General features: G+C 50.8%; 1 protein-coding gene across 1 annotated transcript in view; it reads right to left on the reverse strand.

The window, feature by feature from the left end:
* Nucleotides 1–9787: 9787 nt before the first annotated feature.
* Nucleotides 9788–17651, reverse strand: part of LOC105983940 (olfactory guanylyl cyclase GC-D-like) — a 103897-nt gene continuing 96033 nt past the window's right edge. Inside the window, exons 15-19 of the mRNA XM_013013969.1 lie at nucleotides 14954–15128; nucleotides 13701–13799; nucleotides 12807–12901; nucleotides 12369–12454; nucleotides 9788–9896 (exon numbers count right to left, since the gene is read on the reverse strand). Of these exons, the coding sequence (XP_012869423.1) occupies nucleotides 9788–9896; nucleotides 12369–12454; nucleotides 12807–12901; nucleotides 13701–13799; nucleotides 14954–15128 (564 nt within the window). The remainder of the gene's footprint in view (nucleotides 9897–12368; nucleotides 12455–12806; nucleotides 12902–13700; nucleotides 13800–14953; nucleotides 15129–17651) is intronic.

A 17651-nucleotide genomic window follows, 5' to 3' on the forward strand; every position in this document is an offset into this window, starting at 1 on the left:
GCAAACCCAGGTGGACCGGGTAGAAGCTGGGTTCCCTGATGCAGACTAGAGACTGTCTTTTCTTCCTCCCATACAATCACTGTAGAAATGGCCCTAAGATAACCCAGAGATGACACGTCTTGACAGCAAGTGGTCCGTGGGCCTTGACCTAGCTTTGGCCTAATCTTGGCAGAGCTTTAGGTAGATAGTGGGTCAGGGAAGGTGTCCTGGGGGAGAAGGACTGAGCTGCCATGAGGAGATGGAAGGAGGTGGCACCTAAGACCTGAGAAAGATAGCAGACTTCCCCTTCCTTCCAGCCTCCATGGATCTGTGTTCCCAGAGTTCCAGCTGACCCATCCCACCCTTCTTAAGACTCTAGTGCTCTCTTCTGGTCAGGTTTCCCTTTGTAAAATTGGGGAAATAGTTGTGTACTTCCTGTGATTGGTGCCAGAACTAAACTTAAGGGTTCCAGGCTGGGACCTTTGCCCACTGATGTTAGTGGTATTTTGGTGATGGTTGAACACTTCTGCTATATCTCAAGAACTTCCTTTACCAAGTCCTTTCTTTAGGAGCCACATGACTGGAAACATCCCTCACAGGTGCCCTGTAGTGTGAGCAGAGCATGAATAAATCTAATGCAGGCAGCCCAGGTTTTCCTACCTGACCAGTGCCAGTGCTGCCTCACCCTTCCCAGAACTGCAACCAAGCAGAAACCACTGGCCTGGCCCAGTGATGGAAGCCATTTCAGCCCCCACCTTGGGCTGTGGTTATGGTTAGTTGGTTCATGGGGTTCCACCTTACTCAGGGGCCAGATAGGGCTTCCCAAGAGTTGAAGACATGGGCAGCCAAGCATGCCCACCCGCTACAGATACCCCTTGAGACTCAGGGCTAAAAGCTGGGAATTCCTCAGCCCCCCCCCCCTTCATCTCCTTCCTTCTTCTGCAGTCACATGGTGTGACTTTGTGAAACTTGCTTGATCTTTCTGACCTTTGCTTGTTGTTCTGCAGAGCGAGACTAATAGTGTCACTGATGCCCTGGCTTGCTGGGGTGATCACATGTAATACTGTGTGTAAAGTACCTATTAAGGGGCCTGGCCAGTGTTACTGCTCAGAAAGCATGACCCCTTTACCTTGTGGGTCCCCAGGAGGTTGAGATAAAAAAAATAAATCTAACATCTACTCTTCTGGAACATTCAGAGCACACAGGAGGCTGCTGAGAACACAGAGGATGACTGATCCAGAGCCATCAAAGGCCAAGTCCACCAGCCTGAGCTTGAATCTGCAGGAGGAGGAGGAGTGATGGGGCCAGAGCAGGGTTGGATTTACTTGGCAAAATCCACATAGAAGGAACCAACTTACCATTCAATACCACTTAGTTCTTTCGGGCACTCTCCAAGAATGGGGTCACCTTGGGACAGCCCTCAGGTAGCAGCTTAGACATCAGTGTTGGTATTTTTGTGGAAATGCTTTCATTCCTTTTGCATCTATTAGTGAAGACATTGTTTTTAACTGGGTCCTTGGGACTCCCAGTCTGGGACGGTACTTCTCCGGCTCAAGGCTCCTTGGGGAGTTCATTCAGGCAGATTAAAACCTCAGGGGTCTATGAGGAGCTAGTGGCTCAGAAAGGCAATGGTTTGTGTGTCCTGTGTGATCTGGGACAAGTTGCTAAACCTCACCAAGCCTTGCTGTCCACGGGAGAGCCAGAGTGAATAGGACCATGACATCCTGGACTCTCAGTGCAGTGTTCAACCCTCCGCGGCCCAGTCATTGCTCTCATGCAGACTCCGAATCAAGACAGCTGTAGCCAGCCTTCCACATTGATGTTTTTCTTCCCAAAGGCTCAGAGAGGTTACATCACTGGCCCCAGGAATCAAACCCAAGTCTCTTGCTTCCCAGATTTCAGTGCACATTGTCCTCACTCTTCGCAGGCCCCATTTAGGTTCTGGGAATGGAGGAGTTCCCCCATCCACTGTAATGGCACTCTGATTTTGGGGCAAAGCCTTGGATTCTTCAATTCTTTCCCTGCCCTACCTTTCTTGTCCCCTAGGGCAACCTGGTAAAGATCATGCCAGCTGAAGACCACCTCCTGACAAGACCCGAGGAGAGAACCACCAGTGTGGTGAGTGTCAAAGTCAGCACTGGGGACCAGGAAAGTAAACACCCGTAGACACTGAGGACTCTCTTGCTCTGAGAAGTGGCTGGTCCTCTCAGCCATTGTGACAAAGGCTTATATAGGACCAGGCCTGGAGCCAGGTGCTTTTCCAGAATATGTCCTGCTCACAGCTGCCAGACTAGACAAGTATTCTTGTCCCTTTTATGGAGAGGGGACTAAGACTTAGAGCTGTCTGACTGGTGCACACAGTAGACAGGACAAGGCAGGCACCATCCAGATCCTCAGGCTTTGAGGTCCTTGCATGCAGCCTGTTTTGTTTTGTGTTCTCAGTGGGACATGAGTCACCCCCTCCTTGTGGCACTCAGAATCACTAGGCAGGGGTTGCAGGTGCTAGTGTGTCCCAGTTGCCTCAAAAGTTATATAGGAGGCTCCTGGCTAAGAATCCCGTCAGTGAGCCCTGTGGCTGGGGGCTATGGAGGCTCCTAGGGAGTGTGGAAGGCTAAGTGAGAATATTCAAGACCCAGTGAAGCAGGCAGGGCAAGATCAGAAGCGTTTGCACAGCCCGAGTCTGTGCTGGGCCACGGAGCATGAAACCACAGCTTCTGCACCCAGAGGATGCTGGGAACTGAGGCTTTGTCCCATTTTAACCATTTGAATGTCAAACCCGATGGGTTAGTTTCTTGATGGTGCTGAGTGGAACAGCACAGACTTTGCTTGTTTTGTCCCTGAGGCTGCAAAGCACCAACTCCAAGAGCTGCCGAGTCCAGGGCCAGGTGATGGCAGCATGCAAGCTCTGAAGCCAGTAGTAATTGGTCAGGATGCAACACAGGATTTCATGCTGCATGAAACTGGTCTGCCAGCCCCTTGGGCACAGTTCTCCTGCAGCCTCTGCTTCCCCATTTGTAAGATGGAGCCGTCATTCTTCCCCCTAAAGGAACAATAAGGAAAGAGTCAATGTTGGGAAAAGCAGAATGGTATAAGATGTGAGGGCTGATCTAGTTAGTGATAATACCATCTTCTTTGTGAGAAAGCATTTGTTCTGTGGGTAACAGGTACAGAGAGAATGCCAGTGATGGAGACCACACCAGTGAGTCCTGGGAGGCCTGGCCTTGGGATTTCTGCATCAAGGACTCCCCTGTAGGCTCATGGCACTGTGAGACCACTGAGAGCACTGTGGACCAGTGGAACTTCATGGCAGCCTGAACACCCAGCTCGCTAACAGCAGCCTCCGTCTTCTTCAGCGTGATCAAGCCACAGGTCCTGGCAGAGCGTCTAAAATCTGGCTCCCATGAGCCCAAGTAATTATCACAGTTAACAGTGATATTTTGGAGAATGCTGCCTTCCTTTTCTGCTTCCATTCCAATAAGGAAGGCAGAACCCAAGCCCAGAGAAGGTGAACATGTTGTCTGAGGTCACACATTAGCTAAGGGGCTAATACTCTCCCCCATGCAATTTTCTTTGTAGGCCTCTCATTTGGGACTCAGATTCACAAAGCAATCTCTAAGGGGATAAAACCCAGAGCTTTGCAAAACTGTGGAGGGGCTGCTTAAAACAGGGTGGTTTATTTTGCTGGGGGGAATAGGAGTGCCTGGAAAGTTGTACCAGTCCTGGGGCTTAAAACTCAGGGCCTGAGTGCTATCTCTGAGCTTTTTTGTTCAAGGCTAGCACTCTACCACCTGAGTCACAGCTCCACTTCTGGCTTTTTTGGTGGTTAATTAGAGAGAAGAGTCTCATGGCCTTTCCTACTCCAATCATCAGGTCTCAGCTTCATGAGTAGCTAGGATTACAGGGATGAACCACCAGCATCTGGCTAAAACCCATTCTTGGACTCTCCCTTAGGGGGCCTGGTTCAGTAGGCTGCAGGTGGGACCCAGCTTGTTCCCTAAGAACCTGGCTGTGGCTCTGTAGGGTTTGAAGTCACAGTCACCACATACAGACACACTCTGAACAAGTCTAGTTAACAACTGCAAAATACACCACACACACTGAGTACACACACTGTACACATTAACACACACACAGGTGTGCACTGCTCAAATCCCATTTGTACATCAAGGATTTGGAATGCCCAGGCTCTTCAAGCCCATGCAGAACTTTATGCGCACGCCAGAACTGCACCTGGTGTGCATGGATGTACATGCATGCAGCCAGGTGGGCCTGCATGTGCATGCTCTCGTGAGAACTGGGTTGCTGTATCTCTCCATTGGGAATGACCCTGACATTCTCAGGGCAGACCACACATGAGTCAAGTCATTTTCCCTAGGGCTGATTTCCTGGAGTATAAAATGGAAAGCGGGAAAGGACATGGTTTGATCTAATGAGTCCAACAGTCTGCCAGAGCTCCCTGGGGATCCCACAGCTAACCCAGGCGGTCTGCTGGGTTGGGCCCAGGCTCTGGATCCCATCTTCTCCCAGTAGGCTACCGGGAGGAAAAAGTCAGTCTACCTCCCAGGTCTAGAAGTCTGGAAACTGTTTTTGTGGCCTTTAGGACTGTGGCTGTCTGTCCTCTGCCAGTTTGTGTGGCTTCTGAATGCTTGTCTGTTCTCTCTCACCCTGCTAGTGACCTGGATTTGAGGCCTGAACTCCATTTCTCCCCAAACACACTTGCCCCTGCTTACACCAGGGCCAGCCTTGGATGCGTGCTCTGCTGGAAGGGGCTGGTTCAGGGACCCTCAAGGCAGCCCCTACTCCTGCAGGCTCTCCTAGCACCCAAAGGGCTGGGAATCCAGGCCTCCAGGCCTGTTGCCTCCTCTCTCCTCACTGCTGTCTCCAGCCGCCTCATTCCACCAAGCTCATTTGTAACCCCTGCAGCCAGCACCTCTGTGAACAGATACCGAGGGCCGCTGCATACTTCCCAGCTGCCTTCCGTGTCCTTCTGTAATCTGCCCAGTTCATTTATGGCTGGTGCCGGCTCCTCTGGTGCTCTTCTGGCACGCTTCTCGGCACAGCTTCCTGTTTGGCATGACCCCACCCCCCAACACCATTTTCCATGTGGCAGCCAGGTGAGTCTCTCCAAAGCACAAGCTGACCAGGCAGGTCTTCTGCTTCACAGCCTTTGATGGCCCTGGCGGGAAGGGGAGCAGCAGACATTATACTTCCTGTGTTCTTGTCTCTCTCACTACTCAAGGGCCAATTCCATATCATGAACCCACACACATGCTTTGCCCACCTCTCTCCCCCTCTCTAGCCTGCTGCATTAGCTCTACTAAATGTTCCCTGGTCTCTCCCTCTCTCCCTGCCCACCCCCTCTTTGTGCTGGATATGGAGCTTGAACTCAGCCTGAGCACTGTCTCTGGGCTTTTGTGCTCAAGGCTAGGGCTCTACCATTTTGAACCACAGGACCATTTCTGGCTTTTTGGCAGTTAATTGGAAAGTAGAGTCTCATGGACTTTCCTGTCTGGGATGGCTTTAAACCTCAATCTCAGATCTCAGCCTCCAGAGTAGCTAGGATTATAGGTGTGAGCCACGATGCTGTTGGCCTCAGCCTTGCCTGTCTACTGTTCTGGACCTAAGCCAGAACTCATCTGTATCCATGTCTTGGCCCCATTTTGTAGGGGTGACTATGTGTCACCTTTTCCCTAGTGCGTGGTTGTGGCCTTTGGGGCTGCAGGAAGGTGGGGAAGCAGATGATGGGAAGCTTGGGAAGCTGAGGTCCAGTTCTGCCACTAGCTTGCTAGGTGACCTTGGTCAGAGTCTTAAATAAGACATAGCCTACTTACCTATTGTGACTGTAGCAGGGATTAAATGATGGCTCTATCATCATATTCACTTATTTCTTCCCCCCCCCCACTCTGTGTTTTGGTACTAAGACTTGAACTCAGGACCTAGGCATTTTCTATTATCTTTTTCACTTAAGGCTAGCACTTTACCACTTGAGCCACAGTTCCACTTTCAGATTTTTTGCTGGTTAATTGGAGCTGAGAGTCTCATGGACATTCCTGCCCAGGCTGGCTTCAAACAGTGACCCTCACATCTCAGCCTCCTGAGTAGCTAGGATTACAGGTGTGAGCCACTGGTACTCTACCAGCTCCCTTCTTATAGTGAAATGAAAGCCCTCCAGTAGCTTCCTACAGGAAGCCTTCGAGATAGCATGCCCAGTGCCCAGGAAGGCCTGCAGCTGCTTTCTATGGATCCCTGGGCACCATCTACCCTGCAGTGGCTCTTTAGGTAACCACCAAAGGAGCAGAATCCTGGGGCTGGGGAGCAGAGGGGCAAAAGGGTATTGGAAAGAGAGGATGGGGAAAGGAGAGGTGGATGCCAGGGAGGGAGCTCTGGGCAGGAGCACTGAGCAACTGGCTCTTTTTTCGGGCTCTAGACAACCTTCAGTAAGTTCCCATTTCTCACCGGTACCCTGGGAAGTCAGATCTGGTTTTAGTGATGATGTGGGGATGGACAGATGGGGAGAATAGACATCCATCCACCCCATCTCCACTGCCACCAACTTCCCCAGGGCCATATGTATAAGGCCAGCTGTGGACAGGGGTGACAGGAAAATCTCCAGGGGTTGTTACAACTCTTAGTAGGAGTATTTTAAAAAAGAAATGAAAACCCTCTCAGTGGGAAGTGGGACAGGATGGGACTAGGGTACAGGGTAGGGAAGGGCTGGTAGGCTGGGGAGGTCAGTTGGTAGGCGCTTCTTTTCTGTCAGCAGTAGGATGGGGCATGTGCTAGGTGAGAGAGGCCTGTGCTGCAGGTGCTCTGAGATGGGAATGGAGGATGGGACTTGCTGAGAACTGAGCTACTAAGGCCTGAGCAAGACAGAGTCTATGGCTAGGTATATAGAACAATGGTATGGTATTTGCCTAGTGTGTGCAAAAAGCACAGCAAAGAAAGAAAGGAAAGGAAGGAGGAAGGGAGGGAGGAAGGGAAGATGGAAAGGCTAAAACCACCATGGGGACTGGCTGGGACTGGGTGATTGTGGGGGTGGGACCATCGCTGTTCTGGCTCACTAGGGAGATGACACAGAGATTCTGCTGCTGGTCTGGAACCCAGAAGGAAGATCTAAATCATCAGAGGAAGGGGCCTGGCAGTGAGAGCCAACACCTGCATGTTGGGGGTGTGTGGCAGGCCGCATGGCCCCAGGAGAGTGTGCTCTGACAGTGTTCCTCACCTGCTCGTGAGTTAGTAGGAACTGCAGAGCTGGAGGCTACACAACCCCTTTGTGTGGACTTGGCCCAGGTCTTTTGGATAGCACAGGACACTGAGCTTGATGTCTTCATGTGTGAGCCTCTCCAGCAGGGTGCAGCCCTCTTCCCTCCCCAGGATGGACAGCCATGCTGGCCACTAGACAGGAGCCCAAGGAGCTGGCTGGGCCCTCTCTTTAGAACAACTTGACTGCCCCCTAGTGGATTTCTGAAGAGTCACTTGGACTCGCGGAAGCACTTCAAAGAGGGACCAGACCACTGTCCAATCCTGTCCTCCCTTGATGGGAAGACCAGAGCATTCATTTATTTGTTCATCCATTCATTTGTTTGTTCACTCATTCATTTGTTTATTCATTCAGCTCTAGCACCCACCCCTCCTGGACTTTGGACAACAAGAGTGAACTCCCCACAGAATGTGAAGCCAGTATAGCAACTGCTGGTTCATTCAGGGGGTGGCAGGGAAGGGATTTCAGGAGGAGGTGGCTTTTTAGGTGGAATTGAGTGTGTTGGAGAGGGATGAGGCCATCAAGGCAGAGAAGACAGCTGAAGTGCAGCCACGGCTCTCTAAGGGGTCTCAGGCAGACTAAGGAACGTGCCACAACCGAAAAGTCAGTGCCTGGGGAATGGTAATGTGCAGGGCTTCCGTGCCAGCTAGAGCCTTCGGGCTCAGCCAAGGAGTAACTCCCAAGTGGCTCCTACCTGAAGAACCAGGAACAAAATGATTCCTGTGGTGGACTGTGAGCCCCATTTAACATAAGACCCTATCTCCAAGAGATTGGCCTGTCCCTTGGAGGCTAGTAAGGAGGACAGAGTGGGACCCTTTGCACCAGCTGGCATTCATTGCTCAGAAAAGACATAACTAGGGCTCCATCTCTGGGGTCCTACCAGGGCATGCATGTAATAGCCCATATAGGTGCTGGGGTGGCTTCACTCCAGAGTTGTCAGGCCTAGTACCTCCCAGCCTCACCCCTACTCTGCAGAAGAGAAAGCTGTATGTCCCTAAGGCTATTTCCCAGGGAGCCTTTCCGGTATCATTGCTATTTCTCTGGGCTCTTGTAGCTCAGTGTCACCACTTCAGATCAAGAGGCAGATGCACTGGCAGGGACAAGGCACCCCTTCCAGCCTCCAGTCCATGTGTGAAGTGAGCAGTAATTGCTGGCAGGATTGAGAGAGCGACCACTCTGTTCCTGGCATGTGCCTAGCCCACCACTAGCACAGAGAAGAGGAAAAGGATGGAGGCAGAAGCCTGTCAGGCAGGCGTGTTGCAGGCTTCTGTGGATGCTGCCTGTCTCCTTCACCCTAGCTAATGGCAAAGGTTATAGAAGGGGATCCTCAGATAGCGGGAAAGGTACAAATTGGAAAAATGTACAGGGAAGCTAGGCATGGGACATCTCCCAAAGCAAGATCAACATTGTCCCCTGTCCTTTACATTCCTCCCATGTCTGTCACTCTCTCTGTGTCCCTGGCTCTGTGTCCTTGGCTTTGTCTCTCTATTGCTGTCTCTGTCTCTCTGTCTCTGTCTGTCTGTCTGTCTTTCTGTCTCTCTCTCTCTCTCTTACACACACACACACACACACACACACACACACACAAGTATCCCAAAGTCTGGCCATGGCAGCCCTCAGGCAGAACATTTTCCTAATGACCCCCAGTTCCAAGTTGGGTATCAGGCTCCCTAGGGGTCTTTTGAAGAAAGAGTTTGTTTAGGGCTTAACCTGCCCTCCTGCCCCTCCCCCTCCCCACCTCAGTACTCTTTCCTCTTAGCTGGGAAATTAATTTCATGTGTGCCTGAAATCAGTCCACAGCACAGCAATTACTCAGAGTTGGGGAGCAGTTTCTGATAAAGAAGCTAGTTTCACGAATTGGTCATGGGTTTTGTTTAGTGTTCTTCTAGAAGATAGAAGTCCCCATTTTCCTGCGAGTCAAGGAATGTTCAGTTCCTACCTCCTTCATCCCACCGTGGAGATCCTAGGGCCCAAGGCTGGCCTCCAAGCCCAGTGCTCAACACAGAGGCAGCAGGGCTGGCTGAAGGAAAGGAGTCAGATCGCGCTGGCTTTGTATCAGAAGCTTCTGGAATCAATCCCCTTGGTGTCCTTAGAGATGCCCCGTGGCATCCAGAGGATGCTGTGATGCCAGCATGTGCCACAGGTGTACCAGAGTCCTCACTTGCCTGATTGATCCATGCCCCCAGCCTGCTGTTGCCAGACCAGCTGTGCCACATGATGACTTCAGCCCCTCCACTGTGTAGTGGGGACAGAGACCCTCCACATGAGCTCATACTAATGAGTATTCTGAGTCAAATGTTTCTAGAATGAAACATTGTAAGAATATGAAAGATTATTTTTAGTTTTACTGCTTTTGTATTGAGACAAAATTACCACTAGGGTCCATACAGGAATGTACACACCCAGGAATCGCTGCTGGGCATTTACTAATGAGCATTCAGTGGGTCACCAAGGCTGGCAGGGGAAAGCCCTCTGCTGGAAGTGGAACAGGGTGGGGTTAGCTCTAGAGTCCTGTTTGCCTTGGTCACCAGCCTGCTGCTCCTCTCCTCAGGGCCTGGCCCTCTCCTCCCCTTGGCAACCAGGCCCAGCTGATGCCTGGCGGGCTTTGGCAAAAGCCACCCTGATTTCTTGGTTTATGAGGTCCTGCCAGCGGTCTCTAAGGATAAAAGAAGAAACAAGAATTACAAATGCTAGTGGCTCATACCTGTAATCCTAGTTTCCCAGGAGGCTGAGATCTGAGGATCTTGGTTGGAAGCCAGCCTGGGCAGGAAAGTCTCTTATCTCCAATTAACCACACACACAAACTCACACAAAAAGAAAGCAAGAAAGGAAAGAAGGAAAAAAGGAAAGAAGGAAGGAAAGAAGGAAAAAAGGAAGGAAGGAAAGAGCCAGAAGTGGAGCTATGGCTCAAGTGGCAGAGTGCTAACCTTAAGCACAAAGCAGAGCCAGAAGTGGAGCTATGGCTCAAGTGGCAGAGTGCTAACCTTAAGCACAAAGCTCAGGCCCTGAGTTTAAGCCCCAGGATCGCAGGGACGGAGAGAATCAGCCACCTAGAGCAAAGGTCTGGGCCTGTAGTGCCCCCTTCAGAGGCCCTGCATGAGTTTCTGTATGTTATGTGCATGTGTATTTTCCTGTATGTTGTGTACACATCTGTGAACTTGTGTATGTTTGTATATGTGCATTGTTCATCTGAACATGTATGCATATGTGAATGTATTTGTGTGCTTCATGTTTGCACAAGTTTATGTATATGTGTGGCTTTTATGCATATTTATGCATACATGGTATGCACGTGCTAATGTGTATGCTGAGCGCACATGTATGTTCGTGTCCTGTACATGTGCATGTATGTGTATTGCATGCATTTGTGCACATACTTGTCCTTATGTACATTCATGCGCATAGTATTTATGTGCATATTGTCTGGATAAGTGCACATTTCTGTGTATATACATGTGTACTGCATGTGTGCATGAATGCAATCTTATGTCTATGTGCATGAATGCATATATGTACACCCACGGGCACATGTTTGTGTGCATATGTGCTGTAAGTGTATACATGTGTTATATTTTATGCATGTGCACATGATGCCATGTATATGCATGCATGCAGGTGTTATATGGATATGTGCTTTGTGTATACATATGTGCATGCAGGTTTTAAGTAGAGTCTCCTCTGCCTGCCTGGGGGAGGGGGACAGGCTGGAGGGCTTCCCAACTGAGTGATGCTCTCTGCAACTAATCTCCACTCCCCTCCTTCCCTGAGCCAGAAGATGAAAACATCTCTGGCACTTTCTAAAGTTTCTGTTTAGGAGTGGAAAAGTCATCAGCTGAGAGAGCTTGGAATGATAAATGGCTGCCAGACTCCCAGGTTCCCAGTCCCAGGGCAGGGTGGCCAGGCCTGGGGGAGGCAGGGAGCTGCACTTGTAGGTCCTGCACGGACAGAGCAGGAGGAGGGCTGGTGTCCAGAGCTCACATCGCCTAGGCATGGGCACCAATGGGTGGATGTGCTTGGTGCATCCATCATTCAGGAGCTTACAGGGCTGGGAAAGATCTGTACACATGTCAGTAAGAAGCAGCAGGTGGCAACTGATGTGATGGAGACTAGCATGCTGAGAATGGGCTGGAGGGAGATGGCAAGGCTCCAGAGTGTATGACCAGAGCCCCCTCTGCTGAGGCAGCATTGGAGTGGAGACCCCCACAACAGGAAGGGGAGGGCAGCTCTGGAAGAGTGACAAGTAGCCAATCAGAAGTCCTACTGAAGGGAAAACTCTGGGCGGGGAGACAAGCCTGGGCTCTGGCTGGAACTCTGCAGTGGTCATGCCACAGGACCCGAAAGGGCTTAGCTCAGCCCATCCTTCATGCTGGAACAAGCCTGTTGACCGCTGTGGTTCTGGAGACCTCCTTAGCTTTACCTTTTTAGCCTTCTGTAGACCTCTCACAGATTGAGGCAGGGGAAGGGAGTGAGCAACAGCACATTGGGGTAAAAATATTAGTTCTCCCTTGAGGCCCTCAATGAAGGGGTCCTAAAAGATAATGGTAGAAGGCACATTTCTAGGCAAGCAAGCTCTTGAAATTCTACTCCATGACCTTTAAAAGGTGAGTGCCTTAGCTAGTCACCAGTGACTCATGTCTGTTATCTTAGCTACTCAAGATGCTTAGATCTGGAGGGTCATAGTTCAAAGCTGGCAGAAAAGTCTGAGAGACTCCATTTGCAGTGAATCAGCAAAAAGCTGATCTGGAGGCATGACTTAAGTGGCTAAATACCAGCTGAGCAAGCAAACCAAGTGAACACAAAGCCCCAAGTTCAGATTCTGGAGCTATCAAGGGAAAAAAGGAAGACCTTTACATCTAAAATTTCCACATCTGTGGAAATTTCAAGGTGACAAAGATGCAGTAACAATATGATACTCAGGACAGTGAGCTGAGCTCAAGTGATAAAGTTAGAGGTCATGTCGGGGCCAACAGGGGCTGTGTTGAGGTCCAGTCTTGTCACCATCAGCAGAAAGGTAGTGGCTGCTAGACACTGAAGGATTCTGTATTCCACACTAGGCAAGTAATACTGTTTATAAAACTGACACATAGCAAACCAAACACCAAAGAGTCTGAGCATCGCCCTCACTCACCCAGGTGTGATGTGCAGAGGTGTGGGCAGAGGTCTGTGGAAGCCCACCTTCCCCACCAGCCAGTAGGTCTCCTCTACACCCTTCCCCTGCAACCGACAGGAAGGTAGATGTTGAAAGGTTTCTCTCCACTGTAAACCTTCCCGCCTAGAACTGGGAATAGAGCTGGGTGCCATGGCTCATGCCTGTGATCCTAGATACTCAAGAGACTAAAATCTGAGGATTGAGGGTCAAAGTGCATCTAGGCAGAAAAGTCTATATTCATCTCCAGTTAACCAGCTAAAAGCCAGAAGTGGAGCTGTGGCTTAAGTGATAGAGCACCAGTCTTGAGCAAAAAGATCAAATGGGAGTGCAAAGCCCTAAGTTCAAGCTCCAGTAATGGCATCAAACAAAGAGGGGGTGCCCCAAAACTGGACTCTGGGAACCAGGAAATTCTCTCACCTTTAGCTCGGTCTGACCCCTGACATCAATTTTGTAGCCTTCGTCGAGGCTGAGCAGGGCTTGGACAGTGCTTCGGCTGACGTGAATTCTGTATGCTGCGAAGGGAGAAATAAGTTACCACCTGCCCACAGCATTCAATAAAATTAGTGACACAAAACCAGTCACAATACTGACATGCGCAATAACCTCCCTCTGCTCTCTTGTCCTTCTTTCAATAGCTGGTCACTATAAGAGGCCCCAAAGAAAACCAAATTGTATAGAATAAGTGTTAAGTAGAAGTCAAAGGGAGCCAGAATCCCTACACTAATTTTTGCTCGGAGGGAACTCTATTAAGGCCACACCAGAGAAAACAAGCCATTTCTTTTTTCTTTTAAGAGCAGGACTCCCTGGGGGGGGGGGAGATCACCCAGTCTGTTTGTTCAGTGTGTGCACTGAACAACTTAGCCAGAAACAACAGTGATCTTGAGGCTGCTCTAAGCAAGACTTTTAGAATAATCCCTGCTCCTACAAGGGTCTAAAGTGTTGAGGTGCTAACATTGTAGTGTTTAGTTGTCCTGCATCATGGAACTTGGGGTACAAGCAAGAGAAAGCCCAATGTGGAATGGGTCTCTGTTACACAATGGGACCTACAGGAAGAGCACCGTGCTCAACACTAGACAAGCTATTGCAGAGCCTGGGCCAGGATCCATTTTCCCACTCTTGAGCCAGTCATTATTTTCTCCACTAATTCCTCGGATCACAGAAGTCCTGTGGAAAGCTCAAAGGACATACCATCTCTCTTAGATGGCTGCCTAAGACACACTGCCACCAGGTGGTGAGGTGGTGACTAGGCACTGTTTCAAATAGCCCGGCTATGAGTCCTTCCTGGGCAGGAGAGAAGAAAGAGATACTCACGTAGCCCTGTGGACTCCATCCTGGAGGCAGTGTTGACAGTGTCACCGAAGAGGCAATACCGAGGCATGGTGAGACCTACAACGCCCGCCACACAGGGCCCTGAAACCCCAAATGTGCTTGGTGAGCTCTAGCAGGTCCCCTCCACCCCCCCCCCCACTATTCCTCTCTGCATGTCCTGGCAGCAGCCAGGGTGAGGATAAGGCTGAAGTTTCCAACAGCTCCAAGAGAAGAGTCAACGCGCATGCTCAGCTCTGGACTGGGGTGGGAAAGGAGGACTCAGACAAATGAAAGCCTGCTCCGGCTCTTGAGTAGGCAATCAGCCCATAGGAAGGGCATGTTTCTTTCAATCAATGCTGGGATAATGGAGAGCCTATGACAGCTCAGGAGAAGACCCCAAACCCAGAAAGGGGGACTTGTAGGAGGAAGCAATGGCCTGAGCTGTCTGGAAGGATTAGCGAATGAGTAGGCAAGGAACAGCAGGTGCAAAGGTGTGGAAGCCTTTGGGAAATGCAGCTAAGTAGAGATGGAGAGGGAGGAGAGGAAAAGTGGTGGGAGGAGAGTTAGAGAGGTTAGTGAGGGTCTACAAGGTACAGGCATTGTGGACATGATCCTATAGGAGCCACAGAGCAGGGCGAGTGGGGGGGGGGCATGGGAAGGGTACATTGAGACTCTGGAGTCTTTCCCACAGCCACATTGGACTCTGGATGACACTGGAAACTTGTGCTGTCTCCTCTGTCAGACTATCTGCTCCTCTATGTGGAATTATATGGAGAAGAAAATCCTCCCCCACCATGAAAAAAAACCAGAAAGATTTGAATGTAAGCATCTTGGAAATATGGGTTTATAACATATTACACCCTTAAGATAATAGAAAAGCCAAGCACCAATGGCTCACACTTGTAATCCTAGCTACTCAAGAGGCTGAGATTTGGGGCTCACAGTTCAAAGCCAGCCTGGGCAGGAAAGTCCATGAAACTCATATCTCCAACTAACCACCAAAAGGCCAGAAGTGGAACTGTGGCTCAAGCAGCCGAGTGCTTATCCATGAGCAAATAAGCTCAGAGACACACCCAGGCCCCTGAGTTCAAGCCCCAGGACTAGTCTATGCACATGTGCATGCATGCACGCACATGTGTGCGCGCACGCACACACACATACACACACAGAAATAATAGAAAGGAAGTGAAACAAAGGTTTCGTGGCCTAGGAAAACTAGTTTGTGCCTGGGCATCATGATGAGGCCCCAGCCATACCTGAGTGCAGACCAGCCCTGATGAGAATGGGCATGTCTGGCACATGCCTCATCCGGAAGTCACCTGCAGAGCTGAGGATGTCCAGGGCCATGTTGGCGACCTCACCTGCGTGCCGCCTCCCGTTGCGCCAAGGCAGCCCCGATGCTACCATGTAGGCATCGCCAATGGTCTCCACCTGGAATCCCCAGGCCACACACTTCACATGGGAGCATACACTCCTTCCTGCCCACACCTACCTCCAGCCACACCTCCCAGCAATCCCAGCCCCATCCCATGCGTCTCTAGCATATGGTGCCGCCACAAGCAGGTGCTTCTGCACTGATTGGAGCTGCACTTTTCAGTCAGGTGGCCTCTGTCTGATCATAGGTGACCAGGCATTTTGTGTCCCCAAGCAGGGGACACAAGCTCCCAGAGAGCCATCTGCAAGAGACCACAGCTGCACATCAGGGCCTAGCCTGAAGAGCACACATATAGACCAGATGCCCCACCCCCAGCCATGTTTCAAACCCTGATGATTTCCAATAGAGAAGAAAGTAGGCTCTTGAGCAGCCAGAGCTCTGCCTGGCAGAGCAGCTCACCTTGGCAACCCCAGCTTCCCTTCACCTCCTGTGGGATGCATGGAGAGGAAGATGGAGAAGAGCCAGGGAGAAGCTGGGGACACAGAAGCCACTGTGGCCATAAGCCCTCAGAACCTCCCCATTTGAAGAGACTCTAACCCACACCTTATTCTGGCCAGCTTTGTGGGGTGGGTGCTGCTCATAAGCTCCCAGGCCAGCCTCAAGGGCCCCAGGATATACTTTCTACTGTCCTCATTGTAGAGCAGATAATAAGCTATCCATTGGAGGGGCATTAAAAAGGGTCAAATCATCCAGCTAAGCTAATCTGTGGGGACACTGAGGGCCTAAGAAGCCACGTCCCTCTGGTACTTCAAAGGCAAGGGGCAGGAACTCCTCTGTTGGTGTCTGCATGGTCGACTGCACTTACCCTAATTCTGTTTTGGGGGAGAGGGGTGCCAATCCTGGGGCCTGAACTCAGAGCCTGGATGTTGTACCTGAACTTTTTGACTCAAGGCTGGTGCTCTACCACTTAAGCCACAGCTCCACAAATGGCTTTTAGGTGGTTAATGGGAGATAAGAGTCTCAAAGTTTCCCTTGCTCAGGCTGGCTTCAAGCCACAGTCCTTAGATCTCAGCCTCCTGAAGAGCTAGGATAACAGGTATGAGCCACTGGAGCCCAGCAGCTCCTTTCTTGATCAGCCAAGCCAAACTACACCATGGGCCCTTCTATACATGACTTACAAGAGCTTCAGGCACAGAGAGGCAGCTTGCCCAGGGGCAGATGGAACCATAACTGCTCAGGCCTCAGGCTCAGGCCAAGTAGCTGCTTGTGAACCCTGAGCTCTGTCTCTAGAAGTGCTCACTCAGCAATGAGGCCTTCCAGGAGGAATCCCAGATCTCGGCAGAACCAGGAAATGTAGCCTGGCTGCCTCCCAACCCAGGCTGGATTAAAGAGCGGTAACCAGACCCTGTGGGGGATGGAGGGGAAACCGAGGTGGATGGTGTGAGTGATGAGAGACACATCACACATCATAGGGATGAGGCCTCTCGTGCCCACATCTGGAGGGGGGTGCGGGCCTTGTTCAATTTCATTTCCTTCTGCCAGAGAGAAGCAGGCCTCTTGGCCAGAGTACAGAGCAGAGTGGAGTGTGTGATTCAGAGCTGGGGGACACATGTGTGAGAAAAGATTAGCAGAGGAGAAAGGGATGGGCCAGGGGTGACTCAGGGTATATCAAAGCCATGGAGATCAGTGAGGAGGGTGAAGAATCTCTGCCTGGGCCTCGGGGGGAGAGACAGGAACAGCCATGAAGACTCAGGGTGGGGGAAGAAGAGTGGGAAGACAGCCAGTCTGTGAGATGCTTCTTAGAACCTGGACCCAAGTAGAGTCTTAAGCAGAGAATAGGAGGGAGGCTGCAGCCTTGAGTATCAGTGGCTTAGGTCTCTGAGGGCCAGTGTGGCTGCTGTCATAGAGAGAGAACTTATAGAATCCTCTAGATGTTGTGATTTCCTGTTCTGGCTGTGCTGTCTCCCAGCTGTGTGACCTCATGTGGTCCACTTCCCTCTCTGGACCTTGGGGTCTTCCTCACTCAGTCTACATCCATTCCCTGAGGACCCACTATGTGTTGGGCACTGTCAAGGGCTAGCACAGATTGGCTCAGGATAGAACTGCAAAGCGTTGACCAAGCGTGTTAGGAAAGCATCACACAGAACACCTCGCCAGGTCTGGGATCCAAGAGATCAGACCTGAGCCCCGAGAGATGGTGGGGAGCCAGGAGAGGCCGATGGACCAGAGGGAGGGTGGTGTTCCAGGAGAAGGGAACAGTATGTGAAAAGTGGGGGGAAAATCACATGGATGCTGAACTTTCCTGATGAAAAGCTTTGAGATCCAACACCCAAGTTCAGATCTCCGCTTCAAAATATGTCACCATAAGTCACTTCACCTTCCTGCCTCACGTTTCCCATCTGTAAGAGAGAGATGCTGGTTCCCAGCTCATGAGTTCATGCCATGCTGATTAAAATGGGCCCATATGCATAAAGCACTTAATACCAGCATCTGGTACACAGACAGCACCCAGCAAGTAATGGAGAGGAGAGGGCTGGGGATGTCCCTTCTCTTCAACACCAAAGAGAGGCACCTCCCAC

Source organism: Dipodomys ordii, unplaced genomic scaffold, assembly GCF_000151885.1.
Source record: "Dipodomys ordii isolate 6190 unplaced genomic scaffold, Dord_2.0 Scaffold22, whole genome shotgun sequence".
NCBI lineage: Eukaryota > Metazoa > Chordata > Mammalia > Rodentia > Heteromyidae > Dipodomys > Dipodomys ordii.